The sequence below is a fragment of the Juglans regia genome, chromosome 12, assembly GCF_001411555.2.
Source record: "Juglans regia cultivar Chandler chromosome 12, Walnut 2.0, whole genome shotgun sequence".
Classification (NCBI taxonomy): domain Eukaryota; kingdom Viridiplantae; phylum Streptophyta; class Magnoliopsida; order Fagales; family Juglandaceae; genus Juglans; species Juglans regia.
In genome coordinates this window covers 28786145-28800669 of record NC_049912.1, presented here as the reverse complement: position 1 = coordinate 28800669, position 14525 = coordinate 28786145, and the positions used below count along the sequence as shown (strand labels likewise).

Below are 14525 nucleotides of genomic sequence, written 5' to 3'. Positions count from 1 at the left end.
TAAGAGGACACCTTTAACATTCCTTTCGATATAATAACTATTTTTTTTTATTAAAATGCCAAGATTCACCTTTAGCATCTTGACCAATTCCACAACATCCACATCACGCCACAAACCCCGACGCCTGTTGGAAATATGATGCCGTGACGCTCGTTAAAGGCAGCATCCAAATATCTATGGGGTCTACCTATTTATGAAGAGGGAAAGAAAAAACGAATGACACCAAATTAGGAACGATCAAGAGAAAGTGACTAAAGTTAAAAGATGTTTTTTTTAATAAATTTTTGTATAAAGCTGCATAAGTGATTTGGGGTTAAAGAGATGGGATTTTTCAATCCTAAATTGAAGTGTTAGGATGTCTAAAGGCACTTTCAATTTATTGAAGGCAAGGGGTATTTGTAGTGTAATATGGGTATGGTTGCACTATGCTTTGATTTGGAATTTGGTGGTTGTTTGGGTGATTGAGTATACACGTCCGACAATAGGCAGGTGAGTGCTCTTGCAAAAATCACCGTTCTTTCTTAAAGGGCCACATTGTGGTGGAGCCCATCTCAATAATTGCTTTGTTGAATTTGTTCCTCATGGTGACTTTTCTTTGGGCTCCAGGCCTCTCTCTCTCTCCCTCTCTCTCAGCCTCAGTTGAGCTGCAAATCATAATTTTGATATAGAAACAAGCATATATATGATAAACATTCTGCACCCATAAAAAGAAAAGCTCATGAACCATGATCTTGTACAACTTTTCCTTATTGATTTAAAAATAGAATTAAGTGATCAACATCTTTTTTTTTTTAAGTCCATCACTAAACAGATCTTCAAAGATACAGTTTCTTAATACAAACCTTGTATTTCATAATTGAGAGATCATATGAATATGGTGATAATAATTTTATAAGATTCTTCTAGAAAGAGAGATATCTCGACCTATCTGGTAATCAGTCAATCAAGAAGCTTCCTAATTCCATTTGCAAGCTGCACAATTTGCAAACCGTGGTGCTTGATGGATGTGTTAACCTTGAATGACTGCCCAAAGATATGAGGAACATGATCAACCTTAGGCTTCTTGCGATAACAACAAAAGATAAATGTATGCTCAAAAGTGGAGTATGCTGCTTTAATTCTCTTCGGACTTTAGTTATGATCCATTGTCCAAGAATCAAATGCTTGTTTCCACCTATGGATAGGTGCCTCACCAACCTTCGCACATTGATTTTTGTGGAATGTAAAAGTTTGACCCCTTTGCCACCTATTATCAAGCACCTAACTGCCTTAGAGTCATTGTACATTAGATATTGTGCAGAAATGGATTTGACGGGAGGAGGAGGAGATGCACATGGTTGCGATGAGTTATCATCTCTACCGGAGGGGATTCATCATATGAAAACATTAAAAACACTGAAGATTGAAGGTTGCCCAAAACTTGTTACTCGTATACAAGACTGGTTCAACATTGTAGGGTTCGAACTTGGTTCTACAATTGCTGAAGATATAATGAGGTAATGTGATTTTGTCTTCTTATTTAATTGGTATGAAGGGAATAACAATCTTATCATCTAGTAAATGCATGATCTAATAAATAAATCGATATATCAACTTATTTCAATAATAAATCATTTTTATAATCACATATTATATATGTTAGGTTTTATTACTTTTCCCTTAAATTTTATATATCTAGACGAATGGATTTGCAGCTTCGGCCTTCCACAAGCCACGAGTCCAAGCCAAGTGCCAGCCTGAACTCACGTAGCTTGGGTACCTATATATATGTGTGTTATTTGGATTGGTGAATAATAATGTATTTGCTTTGGTACCTATATCTATCTATTTTCAATGTATAACATGCTTCACTAGTGTTGGACGTTGGTTCAGTAGATGCATGTGTAGAATAATAATGTATTGGCATGAGTACTATTGCAGAGATTGATATTTTATTATTAATTCTTTAAAACATGACCTATCTGGTAATTAGGAAGCACTGAACCAGGATTTTCTCCAGGAGAAAATAAGGATTTTGAGGATCATCAATTGAAAAGGATAAAGAAGAGGAAGGAGTAGCCATTGGAGAAACAGAAGATAGAAACTTCAGAGATTTTGCTCTGATATCATGTCAAATTTTATTGGGAGTAAAATTGACTTCTTGTATATTCATGAATCAATCGTACAGTATATATACAATGTGAATAAGTCGAACCGACTTAGATTCGTTTGGAACTTAAATCTATTTTAATTCATCTCAACTCATCATTATAATTTTTTAAAATTTCAATATAAAATATAATAAATAATTCAACTTTTTCAAATTTTAAAATAATAATAATATTAAAAAATAATATTTTATCAATTTAATTTAATTTAACTCAATTCAATATCCAAACGTTTAAAGTATTTTACAAATCTTGAACTATTTACAAATGAGAAACTTTTAGAATCTTATGCCGAGCTGGAAGTTGTAAGAAAATTGACATGATGAAGCTTTGCATATCATGGTATAACTTTCGCTTGAATCCACCAAGTATTTATTATCTTTCCTGTCCTTACAGAATATTACCAGGCTGACTTGCCAAACTGAAAAGGTATTTATTATCTTTCCTTTCCTTACAGAATATTACCAGGCTGACTTGCCAAACTGAAAAGGCAACAAAACTGATTATTAGAACTGAATGAGTCAATCTCCAGGTGTTTTGTACCCATCTCACCCACTCTTCAACTACTTTGATTACACAGATTGCTAAACATTTTAACATAATTTATCACTCCCAGCTATAAAATTAAAATTACGGCCAATATTATGAACATGCATTTACAGATCTAGTAATGCTAGATACAAATTTTAAATATAACAGCTTTTTACGAGCTCCAAATATAATAGTTTTGTACAAATTTTTTGTAAAAATATAGATTTTATCAACAAAACTTAAATTTTTTCACACTTTTTATAGTTGGATCTACTTTTTTATAAAAAAATTATACGAGTCTTGTATATTTAGAACTTATATATATATCATTTCTCCTATGCTCAAATGTCAACTGCAAGTTTAGGAGGTGAAATGAGAATTTTATGTTTTGTTTTGAAGTTTAAAATAATATGTTTTAATATTATTATTATTTTAGAATTTGAAAAAAATGTATTGAGATTTAAAAAAATTAAATTATTTATCATATTTTATATGAAGATTTAAAAAATATATAATAATGAGATGAAATAAATTAAAAATTTTATATAATAATAAGATGAGAAAAAAGGAAACAAAAACCTCGCCCTGAAAAGTAGTTCGTCTTTTTAAGCCTTGATTCTAGAAAGGGTGTAATTGGGGACACAAGGGATTAAAGAACGAAAAATTGTTTTGTTTGGCATATCAGTGGAAAAAAGGGGCAGGTTCATTGACTTTGATTATGGATAACGATACGGTCGGTCGGGAAAAAACAGATGTATGACTAGTCAAAGCGGAGATGGGAAACAAAAGTATACACTGTAGGGTATATCGGTATTTTGCAGTACAAACAGACAAATAAACAAGACTCGACCAAAATTCCAACCATCCATCATCAATCGGCATGCGTTCCTACCTTATACAATACTCTTTCCCTCTGTTTACAAGTCAAGCATGCTGTCCATGCCACGTCATCTCCGTAGAGGCTTCAACCAACTTGCTTTTCTTTCTAGATATCGATGGCAGACAAAATACAAACAACCAACTTATTTTTTTTACCTGGCCACCAAAGTTTTAGGTTTAAAATAATGACATCATTTCAGATATTTTGTAAATAAAAAATAATAATAATAAAATATTAAATTATAATAAAAAAATAGATAAAAATGATTATAAAATAATAAATAATAGTGAAATGCTCCACAACCCAAACTAGATATTTCTAAAAATATTTTGAAAATTTTCGCTTACCAAACATATACACGAGTTTTTTTTAATAAAATCACATGAATAAATTAAACTAATTATTACATACTGGGTTAATTATCTCCACATAATAGCGTGTAACATACTGGGTTAATTTCGACATTTCCATGTAAAATCGTGTGCACGTAACAGTACCTTTTTTTTTTTTTTTTAAATATATATGTACCCAAATTAATAACATGTGTACATCAAAAGATACACAGGTAGCCCTAAGATTTAGGTTACGTTGACATGGGTACGTCATAGCACTTGAAAAGTCAGCAAGATTTATCATTTTTGTTATAAAAAAATACCTGACTGACCAGGGCAGCTAGCTGGTCATTTGTCATTGAGCATGTAGTACATTCACACTGGCTTGATTGTGAATGAATTAGGAGTTAATTTGTTCAACGTTCCTGTAACATCAATTTAATTTAAAACTACAACCTTTGTGGTTACTCTATCTCTAACCAACTCATGTATTTTTGTTTGTGCTGTCAAAACTATACATATATATATATATGTATTTCATTAAAATAAACCTTAAACTTAGCTCGGACAGTAGACTTTTTGAAGTAAATAATTATTCTTATAGGGCATTCTAATTGCACACTGCTTTTCTTACTTTCACCCCACTTAAACATTGTGTAAACCAAACATGGCAGCTTTTAATTTAATCCTCCCCACAAAAATTAAAAGGGGAAAAAAAGGAAGTAAACTCGCTTAACAGTAATCACTTTCTTCATATAATAATAGGGTGCAAATCCGCACACTTCATTTAAAAAAAACAGAAAAAATCTAGTATCTATGTAGAAAATTAACTTTTTTACGGTGGATCTTACTTTTTTCAAAATGAGTATGCAAGAACTAATATATATATATATATATATATATGTATATATATATACTAATTATAATTGTTGATAAATTGATCTCCCAATCAAGACTCAATTAAAGATAAACCCCAGTGAACTGTATGGTGGGGTTTTATACCCTTTTAAATCATAATACAACAATTATTCACGGATCCATTGATTTACTATATACATGCACATCCGCATCGTCATAACAGTCCCTAATTAGACAGAACACAGAACTATCAAGATCACTGAAATCAAACATGCATGCACCAACCCCCCCATCTTAGTAGAAAAATAAAAACACTACAGGGGAGGAGAAATCAAACAAACAAACAAGAAATTTACAGCAAATACAAATCCAAACTTGTATTCTTTTAATTTGTATATATGTGAACCTAATTGTGAGCTAGAAATTGGCTAGAGCTGGATACTTTTGAACTCTGTAGCTGCCATGCAAACCAGCCTCATACATCAACTCCTCTCTGCGTTGCCTATAGTTCTTGGCTATGAATTCCTTAATTCTCCTCTCCAGATCATCCTTATCTTGCTGATCATCTTCGCTTTCAAAGCCATCATCGCCGCCATCAGCATCATCATCATTGTCTTCTTCATACCCATCATAACCATGGTTATATTCATGGTCGACGTCGCTATCTTCGTCGTAATATTCTTCTTGCCATGTCGTTTCATCTTTTGTTGCTTCATCGCCGGCTTCATATACTATATGGGGGAAAGAAAGTAACCAGTTATCGGTATCTTCTGTTGATGGCTTAAGATTCCCGCGAAAGATTGTGATAATGATGACGTTAAACATGAAGAACACAGCCACCCGAGTAGACTTTTTCACAACGATAAACTCGTATGTAGAAAGAAAAATGTTATGCTGTTTGGAAACTGAGAGTGATAAAGATAAGAAGATCAAGAGGATCAGAAGGAACAAAAGACACAAAAGAAGTACAGGCAAGGAAGCTATCTTCATGCCCTTCAATACCCAAGTTGGTTTCTGTCGATTCTCATCAATGAGAAGGAAAACTGTCTTTTCAGTTTATATATACAGCCAGTTGGGGAGTTTTTTCATTAAAAAAAAACAATATTAGAGGGAAATTTTCCAAGAAACTTACTAAAAGGCTTCTGAAAAGTAACAAGTATTATTTAATCATGTAAAATAGTTGAAGTACTAGAAAGTCGTTAAAAACATTATTGAGAGACCAATAATAATAATCCTTAATTTTTCCCATCTATACATGTAGACTTTATCGCCGACTTCTTGTCATTCTTTACACTTTTATATTGTCTTGTGCACAAAGAAACCTTCGTTGTAGGGTAGGATGAAATTTCCCAGCATTCTCTTCCTATCAAACAGAAAACGACGCTGATAAAAGAATATGCCAGAGAAAAACAAAATAATATATTTTTTTTCTTTCCTTTCGCAGCTGGAGGATGCTTGGTGACGCATAAAATATACGGGATAGAGTTCGTGACACGAAAGAGAATCAAGATAAGAAACTAAATAGAATGATTTGAACTAAAAGATCATATGATTATTTAATGAAATATTAAACTTATTGTCTAAAAGTCATTGTTAAGTTGTTCCCGGAAATGAACTCGAAACCTGAGTTGTCGGCAATTGGCACAACCATATAATGGCCATTTTGCAAAGGGGCATGGCGCAGCAGAAACTTGTGGTTTTATTATTTGCGCTATAGCCTATGAGCAGTAGATATTTGACCATTTTTATATATAATGGAATGGTGATCTTAAGGTTTCTAGTTGAAAGTGTAACAATAATAAATACTGATCTATTCTAATGAAGACTATGAAGTTGAATTGCAACTATTTTGGTTGGGCGAGAATTTGGTTCAAAATTGGATAAAAATTTGAAGAAACAAGGCCTTCACTAGGCTCCCGTGAGAGACATGTAGGTGCAGGCTACTATAAGGCCTGCATAGGGATCACGTTACAGGTCTCATGAGATGTTCAATCAACTGAGGCCATATGATCTCTACGTAGGTTCCTGAATCTTGTCTTATATCTCAATTTGAGCCTTACCTTTATTAAGGTCAATGATGCACGATTTTTTTTGGGCCTTGGACATTGATTTAGAAAAACTGTGGCAATTTTACTTTCTGTATGAATTGCATAGATAAGGACTTCAAGAAGTAGAAAAAACTGTCTGACAAATCTAGTCCTAAACAGGCAAACCAGTTGCAATTGAATCCAAAGATCTTACTCATAGCACCTGCAGAAACCTTAATAATTAGCCTACAAATCAGATATCCTACCTGATCAGAAACGTATCAGCCTAGTTGGAAGTTCAGAAACGGTTACTCTACTTCCTCCTATTACAACAATCAATAACTTTCAAAGACAGATCTAGATATTTGAAGCAAGACTCGTTGATGCATCGTAAAAGATCAAGATCAGGAAACAATATAGTCAGCAATTGACTCCCAGAATAATCCTTGATTGCAGATAATCACGTTAATTTCCAGGTAAGGATATATTGATATCAGTTGCAGAGTTTCTAGATTCCTGCATAGTGTGCATGATAGGCCAGCTGTCTCGTCGGAAGGAAGAAGAAGCAAGGTTTGGTAGTGGGGAGCTAGAATTTTGCTGTCCATTTCCTCCCAGGCCCTCCTCATTTTCAGCATTGAAATCAGGTACCATAGCCGCTATGGTGGTAGCTGGTGTAACAATAGCAGGGATGTTCTCATTCTTCAGCTTCTTTGGTTTCTGCTCTTGCTGGTTGCTTGGTAGAAAACTACCTACCACGACCTGATGTGCTCCGATAGAAAGACTAGGTAAGTATTCCAAGCCATGAATCATTTCAAGCTATGCATATAACTAGCGTTTTAGGTAAGTATTCCAAGCCATGAATCATTACAAGTTACACATGTAACTAGTCATCATCCAATCATAAACTAGAGCTTCTGTTTCGTTCAGGCATGTTGACCGTATCCACAATGATTACTTGTGCATGCACTCAAACATGCCTTCTTCAGTCATTGCCATTCAGGTTTGGGTTGAAGCATGTTAAACTAAAGCCCTTGAATTCTTTCCCATCATCTTAAGCAAGCCCAATGCTACAATCTTCCTCAATATCCTAAATCAGTCATTTTCTCTAGATGTTATGCCAAGATTGATGGATAATGAAGGCAAGTGGACAATCAAATAAAAGATCCAGATACTGCACTTGCTCTCAATAAAGGGCTGGCATGAAGTACAGATTAATTATCCCCTGAAAAAAATATGAAGAGAACTTCAGAAAAGTCTTACCTGCACTGGACTAGCAGCTACCAGAAGTCCAGCAACTCCTCCCCCGACAACACGACCATCAGGGCTTGCCAAAGAGACACTCATCCCACCTGACCTGCTCCTTGTTCCTTGAGTCTCTGTAGGAATAAAAGATCCAGACAAGGAAAGTATCTCAAAACGTCCCTACAACAAGAACAGGAAGATATCTTAGATACGTGGAAGAGATTTTTTATTTTTTTTATAAGTAAAAATATTTTAATATCAATAGGCGTAGCCTAACGTAGAAGAGAATTAGGACCTGTTTGGATACTTAGGATAGCTCAATATATCTGTGAATAGTAGTAAAATAATTTGAGTAAAGATGTTTTATTGGATTTTGGGAAAGGAGAGAGAACAAATTAAATAAAAATATTATAAAGTTCAAAATTTGTTTGAATATAATTTTTTAATATTATATTTGTTTTTAAATTTGAAAAAGTGGTATTGTTTTTTCATTTTTTGTGTTTTGTTTGGGAGTTTGAAAATTTTGTAATGATTAGGTAATGATCAGATGAAAAAGTTGAAGATTTGAAATTGAAAGTGTTTTGTGTTTGAGTGATATTTGGTAAGGAAACTTGAGAACAGCTGTGTTGCCAAACGGACCCGAAGATTTTAATGCAGCCAAGAAGATTTCTTCTTTCTTTATTTTGCTTTTCCAACCATATATATTTGCCCTAGTAATCATAACCATAAACTACTAGAAAAACTGATTTAATCTGTCTACAAGTTTTTTTTTTTTTTTTTAAATTTCTAAACATCTGCTTCTGCTGTTTACTGTGAACCAAGCTCAACCAAAAACTTTCTTTTTTGATAAGCTCAACCAAAAACTTGTGTTGATGTATATATGTCCCCAACCTTTTTCAGCTTCAATTTGTAAATACTCCCATCAATTCTACACGCCTAATACAAACTCCTTGGGCTCTTCTACATAAATATAGAGGGAACATATAAAACCTAAGATAACATCAGCGTACAAGATGATAGTTGGCACCTCTCTCTTCAAGAAGGTCAAGGAAGATGCAGGATGAAAGGTGGTTGTAAAGTGTCCCTAGTCATATTAAGTGGTTCCATTGTGTGCAGGCCTCGCATAATAAAACTAGGTAATGGGAGTATAATCAGTTTCTTTATGTGAGGCCTTATTTCATAAGATTGTGTTTTCAACTCTGATAAAGTTTCAATACATGTACATAACAAACTAAGGGATATTTACATTGAAAAGCAAAGAGCTTGGACCGGGCTTGACTATAAGCATGATGTGGAGAGAGAAAATCCGTGCTAGCATATTGGTTATATGATAACAGATTAAAGAGGTAGTTTTGCACCCCTCTTGCTCCCACCTTACGTGCTTGAACAAAAATTATCACTTGCATCAAAATTATGCCTAAAGGTTGAACATTCGTTTCCAGAGGTTCCAAAAAGTCATACAAGTGTAACATGAAGAATTGACAGGAAAGAGTATAGCCATTCAACTATTTAGAATTAACTCTAAAAGAGATGAAAATAATATGTATGAATTTCCAGATAAAGCTTTTCTTTTCATAAGTTTAAAAATGGAATGATTAAGTGCCCACACCTCATATGTTAAAGTACCCCCAGAAGAATCAGGCTGTCGAAGTGTAACATTTGAAATTACTCCATTAGCAGATAAGATACAAATAGCTCGAGGTCCTTGTTGAGAAAATGATATAACCTTCATTGTAATGTCCTGTTAACACAAAAGAAAGCCCAAGAAAAGTGAAGGTAAAAATCCAATATAAGAGTCTTCAATAATTTTTGGAGGTATGAAGCAATAGCCAGCAATTACGAATTTGAGGGAAATTTGAAAATTAGTGCTGCACTTTGGCCAGTACATGACGATGAAAGCAGTATAGTTAACAAAACAAAAAGAAACATTAATTAGAATAATAGACGGAAGAAAGTGGTGTAGTTAAATTTGTTTTTATTAAAGCTATTGCATCTACGTGATAGAGAAAGCTAATTTTGTAGGAACTTTTAAAGGAGAGACTACTTGAATTTCAAGAATAAAGACTAAGAAATGCTAAGACTGATCATCAATTTATGTAACAGATTTGGGATCTTTATAAATGTATTAACAGATTTGGAATCTATAAGGAATTAAGAGAAATACTTGGCATAAGCTACTTGGGAGACTAACAGCTCTAAAACCTGCCGGCTTTTTCTCATTGGTACTTCACTTTGACTTCCTTAAGTTACTATAAAAGCTTAATTATAATTAATACAATGCATAATCTCAGAATGGGACTTTAGATCGCAATCAATCTTAGGTATGTATAGAACGAATGTTCCCAAAAGGATGAAAACAATAGTAAATTTAATTGAGATTCTCCTGTCCTAGAGGAAAAGGACCATGGAAAAATGCATGGTGCTATTCCCAAATAGTAAAAAGAACAAAAACAAAACATTATACATAAAAAATGCTTAAAGAACATTGCATAGTCACATGTTCCACTGTAAACTAAGAAAAAGTTAAAAATCCCCCATAGTATAAAACAACTTTCTTCAATTTTGATAAGTCACATGACTCTCGTGCATTCCAAAGATGTTGGCATACATTTAAACAATGATGAATCAAAAACAAAACTACATTTAGTAAATGAAAGCTACATTTTTTTTTTCTCATAAACGTACCTCACCAGCATTGACAGTGATGATATGGGGCAGGAAACCTGTACCAATAGAACATGCATTCAACTCTCCTACAAAACAAAATGATTGAATTATATATTTATGTTAGATTATACATATGAAAAAATTGGGGCAAAATAAAGCAAGGTTTCAACATTCTCTGATATCTTAATCAACTTCCATACAAAATCTAAATGTATACAGAAAAAAATGGCCTCATCATGCAAAACAATGCCCAAGGCTCAATAATTATCAACCCTTTTTTAGAAGAATTATTAACCAATAAGAAAATTCTTCCTTTTTTTTTTTTTGAAGGAAAGGGAAGGGGGAAGTTTAATGAAGTTGACTGTGTAGTAAATAAGGAACAAACTTGGATCATAACTTCCCAAGGACAGGTAGTGCCTCTTCTATGCATTTTCAGATAATAGTTCTAAGGAAATACGTTCTCATACTAAAACTGATTGAGTTTACTAGTTTAAAATGCATCTACAACAGTATTATATTCCTTTAAGCCATGCTGAAACGCAACAGACCCTTTGATAAATTTTTTAAAACCCCATAAGTTGACAGTTTCCAAGCGGATCGGAACTTCATTATCTGAGGAGGTAACAGCATATTTCTGCAATTTTCCAAGTCAAACCAGGGCATATTGTTATATCCCAAGAAAAAATCCAATAACGAATCTTAGCCTCAAGGAATATTCCCTCACCCTTACATCAACCCAAAAGAGCCAACCTTTTTATTCCAGAAATATACTTCCAGATTTCAACAAGAGCATCTCTAAGGTCCCACATAAAGCTTTGCCCACTATAATCAAAGGATGATTTCATGTAAGGAATGTTACAAAGGAAAACTTGGAATTCTTCTAAACATTCAAGAGAATAGTTCCAAACTTCAATGGGGAGACTCAAATCCTACTCTAAACAGCAGTTCTACTAGCAAAATCAGAAACAAAGCATAAAACTCATAAAAAGCGAAGCAAAAACCGGCAGCTTTTCACATGAATGATAAGATATTAGTGACAACCATTTTGCCATTATAGTAAAGCAACACTTTCAGATCTATAACAACACGCCACAAGTTGAATAAGAAAGATGGCTATAAAAGGACCCATTACCAAAATTTTCCATTCCCATTTTTTTATGCTGTTTGTACTCCAAACCACTAGGCCGCACTTTTCCACGCTTCGTGGCCGAGAAGTTGCCTCCAGGTGGAGCCGAAGATGAAATTGGCATTGGTGATAATGCCGCAGTGACCGACCCATCCGGTCCATACTTTCTTGGTCTACCTCGCTTCTTCTTTCCCGTTGTTCCGGCCAATCCCACGCTAACAGGTGAATCCGCAGCCACTGCTGGTGAGCCGGCAGCCGGATTCTGACTCAGGTTTTCGGTCCTCGGCGCTACATGATAAGCCGATGGAGCTTCTGCTCCTATCACAGTAACTCCGGTGCTCATGCCGTCTCTTGCTTCCATTCATAAACCAACAGTTTCATAAAACCACCACTGGCGTTAACGAGTTTGATATTCTACAAGTCAGACACTCAAACGAGCATCTGCAACAAAGGAATCCATCAAGAATCAGATAATCCTGAACAAACATAATTGTGCTTTCAAATTAAAACCCTTTGTCCCTCTTTCGGAAAATGCTAACGAAATATCCTCTCAACAATTTGTTCAGCCTTCCAAGACCTAAACCAGCAGCTCAAACCAGAAATCGAACAAGTGATAAAAGAAGAAAAGAACGATGTCAACAGCCAGAGGTTCATTAAAAGTAAGTGGAAATAACCTCAAGCTTATCACTTTCCTCGAGGTTTAAAAATAATTAAATTAAAAAAACAAAATTACACTTCAGACTGTTAAACAAATCCCAGAAAGAAATTAAAAATGCACTCATTTTTTTCCTTCTGGAAACCTAAAGTTGCAACCCAAACCAGGAAGGGAAAAAAAAAATCAGAAACTAAAAACAGAAAAGACATACAAATTATTATTTTCAAAAATCTTCAAAGATCAGAACTTCAACAATAACTCCTTGGAAGCGAGATAAGAACCCATAGGAAACAAAAACTATCATTATATTTTTTGAAAATATAAAACTGGTTCTAGCCAGAAATCAACAGCACGAAGAAAAAAACCTTGTCCTACCCAAAAAAATAATAAAAAAAATTGGCGAACAAAATCAAATCTTTAGCCCCAAATTATTTTAAACTATATACATAGAAGTTCGAACTTAAAAACTACAGAATACAAAGATCATGACCTCTGACTGTAACTCCCACGCTCCAAATAATCCTTTCAACACTACAACTTAAACTGTTCTGTGTCAGACCCTTTTCACATTTGAGCTCAGATGGTGCCCTTGAACACCCAAAAAAAAGTTCAAGAAAAATCACAATAACATATGGAGAGAAAAATATATAAGTGTTTGTTCACTGAGAAAATGAAACTGGCCGCCTCTGAATTTCAGGCGTCGAAAAAAACGGCAGGGCGGTATTCTACAGGTTGTCTGAAAGCAGAGGTAATTTAAGCCAGCAAAAAAATAAAGTGAAAATAATTAACCGAGAAATGAGACCAAAAAGAGTTGGAAAAAAAAATGTTATTTTATTGTGAGAATAAAAAAAAAAAACAACAACAAAAAAGTAGTAATTGCTGAACCCGATAAAATGAAATATAGTTAAGGAAACTTTGGCGTCCGTGAGGAAAATGTGGTTTAAAAATGGGCAAAATGTCTAGTATGGTAAATTCGAGAAAAAAAAAATGATAGATAAAAGGAAAAAGAGTAAATAGCTTTTCTTTTTCAAAATTGGTATGTTTTGCATTTAATTTATATTTTTTTAATTTCTTAAAGCTGCAAAGGTTGTGTTGGGCGGCCAAACTCTTTTGTTTGCCGCTGAATTTTATTATTATTATTATTATTATTATTATTGGAAATTAGAGATTATGGTTTCATTTATTTTTGTAGATAAAATAAGATAAAAATTAAAAATTAAAAAAAATATTATTAAAAAATATTTTTTTAATATGATTTTTATTTTAAAATTTAAAAAAATTAAATTTTTTATTTTATTTTATATGAAAATTTTTTTAAAAAAATATAATATTTAAATTAGATAATATAAAAAAAGATAAAAAAATTTTATGAAAGTGAAAAGTCCTCGATTTTAAATGTTATGCCCTTGAAAACGATAAGAATTATGAAACAAGACACATCTTAACTCATTATTATAATTTTTTAAAATTTTAATATAAAATATAATAAATAATTTAACTTTTTAAAATTTTAAAATAATAATAATATTAAAAAATAATATTTTATTATTTCAATTCAATTTACTTTAATATCTAAACACATCTTGAAAGGTCGAGAGCTGAGCTGCTTTTTCTTTTTTGAGAAAATCCGTCGAGAATTTGAACTTTGAAGAGTGAGAGATGGAGAGGACGTCAGGGATTTTTCAAAAATTCTTATCAATTTTATTTATTTTTAAATTAAATATCTTTGTATCAAGATAACTTTGATTATGGAAACGTCTTTCTATCTCCCAATTTTTTATGATTTTTTTAAATAAAACTTATTTTTTTGGTAATTGTAAATTGAATCACACGGCAGGAATGACCCAACGAAAAGCACTTCTGGAGATGGAATTATTTTCCCGTTGAGGCCTTTTATTCGGCACAAATAAATAAATGGGAACGTGCCGTGCGTATAACTCTGGTCAAGTGGTGCACAAACCAATATACCTTTTACAGACCTCTCCGGTATTCAAAGTTTCTTTTCTTCTTTTTTTGACCTTTTACTGCATAAAATCTTATTGGCAGGTGAGATAAGGCTA

At 33.2% G+C, this 14525-nt stretch overlaps 1 protein-coding gene across 2 annotated transcripts; it reads right to left on the bottom strand.

Moving 5' to 3' along the window:
• Positions 1 to 6919: 6919 nt before the first annotated feature.
• Positions 6920 to 13382, bottom strand: LOC108980488 (AT-hook motif nuclear-localized protein 1-like). 2 transcript variants are annotated; one of them, XM_035683666.1, is made up of 6 exons: positions 12956 to 13382; positions 11817 to 12251; positions 10703 to 10770; positions 9627 to 9758; positions 8036 to 8197; positions 6920 to 7534 (listed from the first exon to the last, which is right to left on the bottom strand). In XM_035683666.1, exons 2-6 carry the CDS (start codon positions 12169 to 12171, stop codon positions 7241 to 7243), a joined length of 1011 nt encoding a protein of 336 aa, XP_035539559.1. In that variant the 5' UTR covers positions 12172 to 12251; positions 12956 to 13382; the 3' UTR covers positions 6920 to 7240. The 2 variants fall into 2 exon arrangements, with proteins under 2 accessions (XP_035539559.1, XP_035539560.1); XM_035683667.1 differs by having other exon boundaries at positions 13129 to 13250.
• Between the last annotated feature and the right edge of the window lie 1143 nt (positions 13383 to 14525).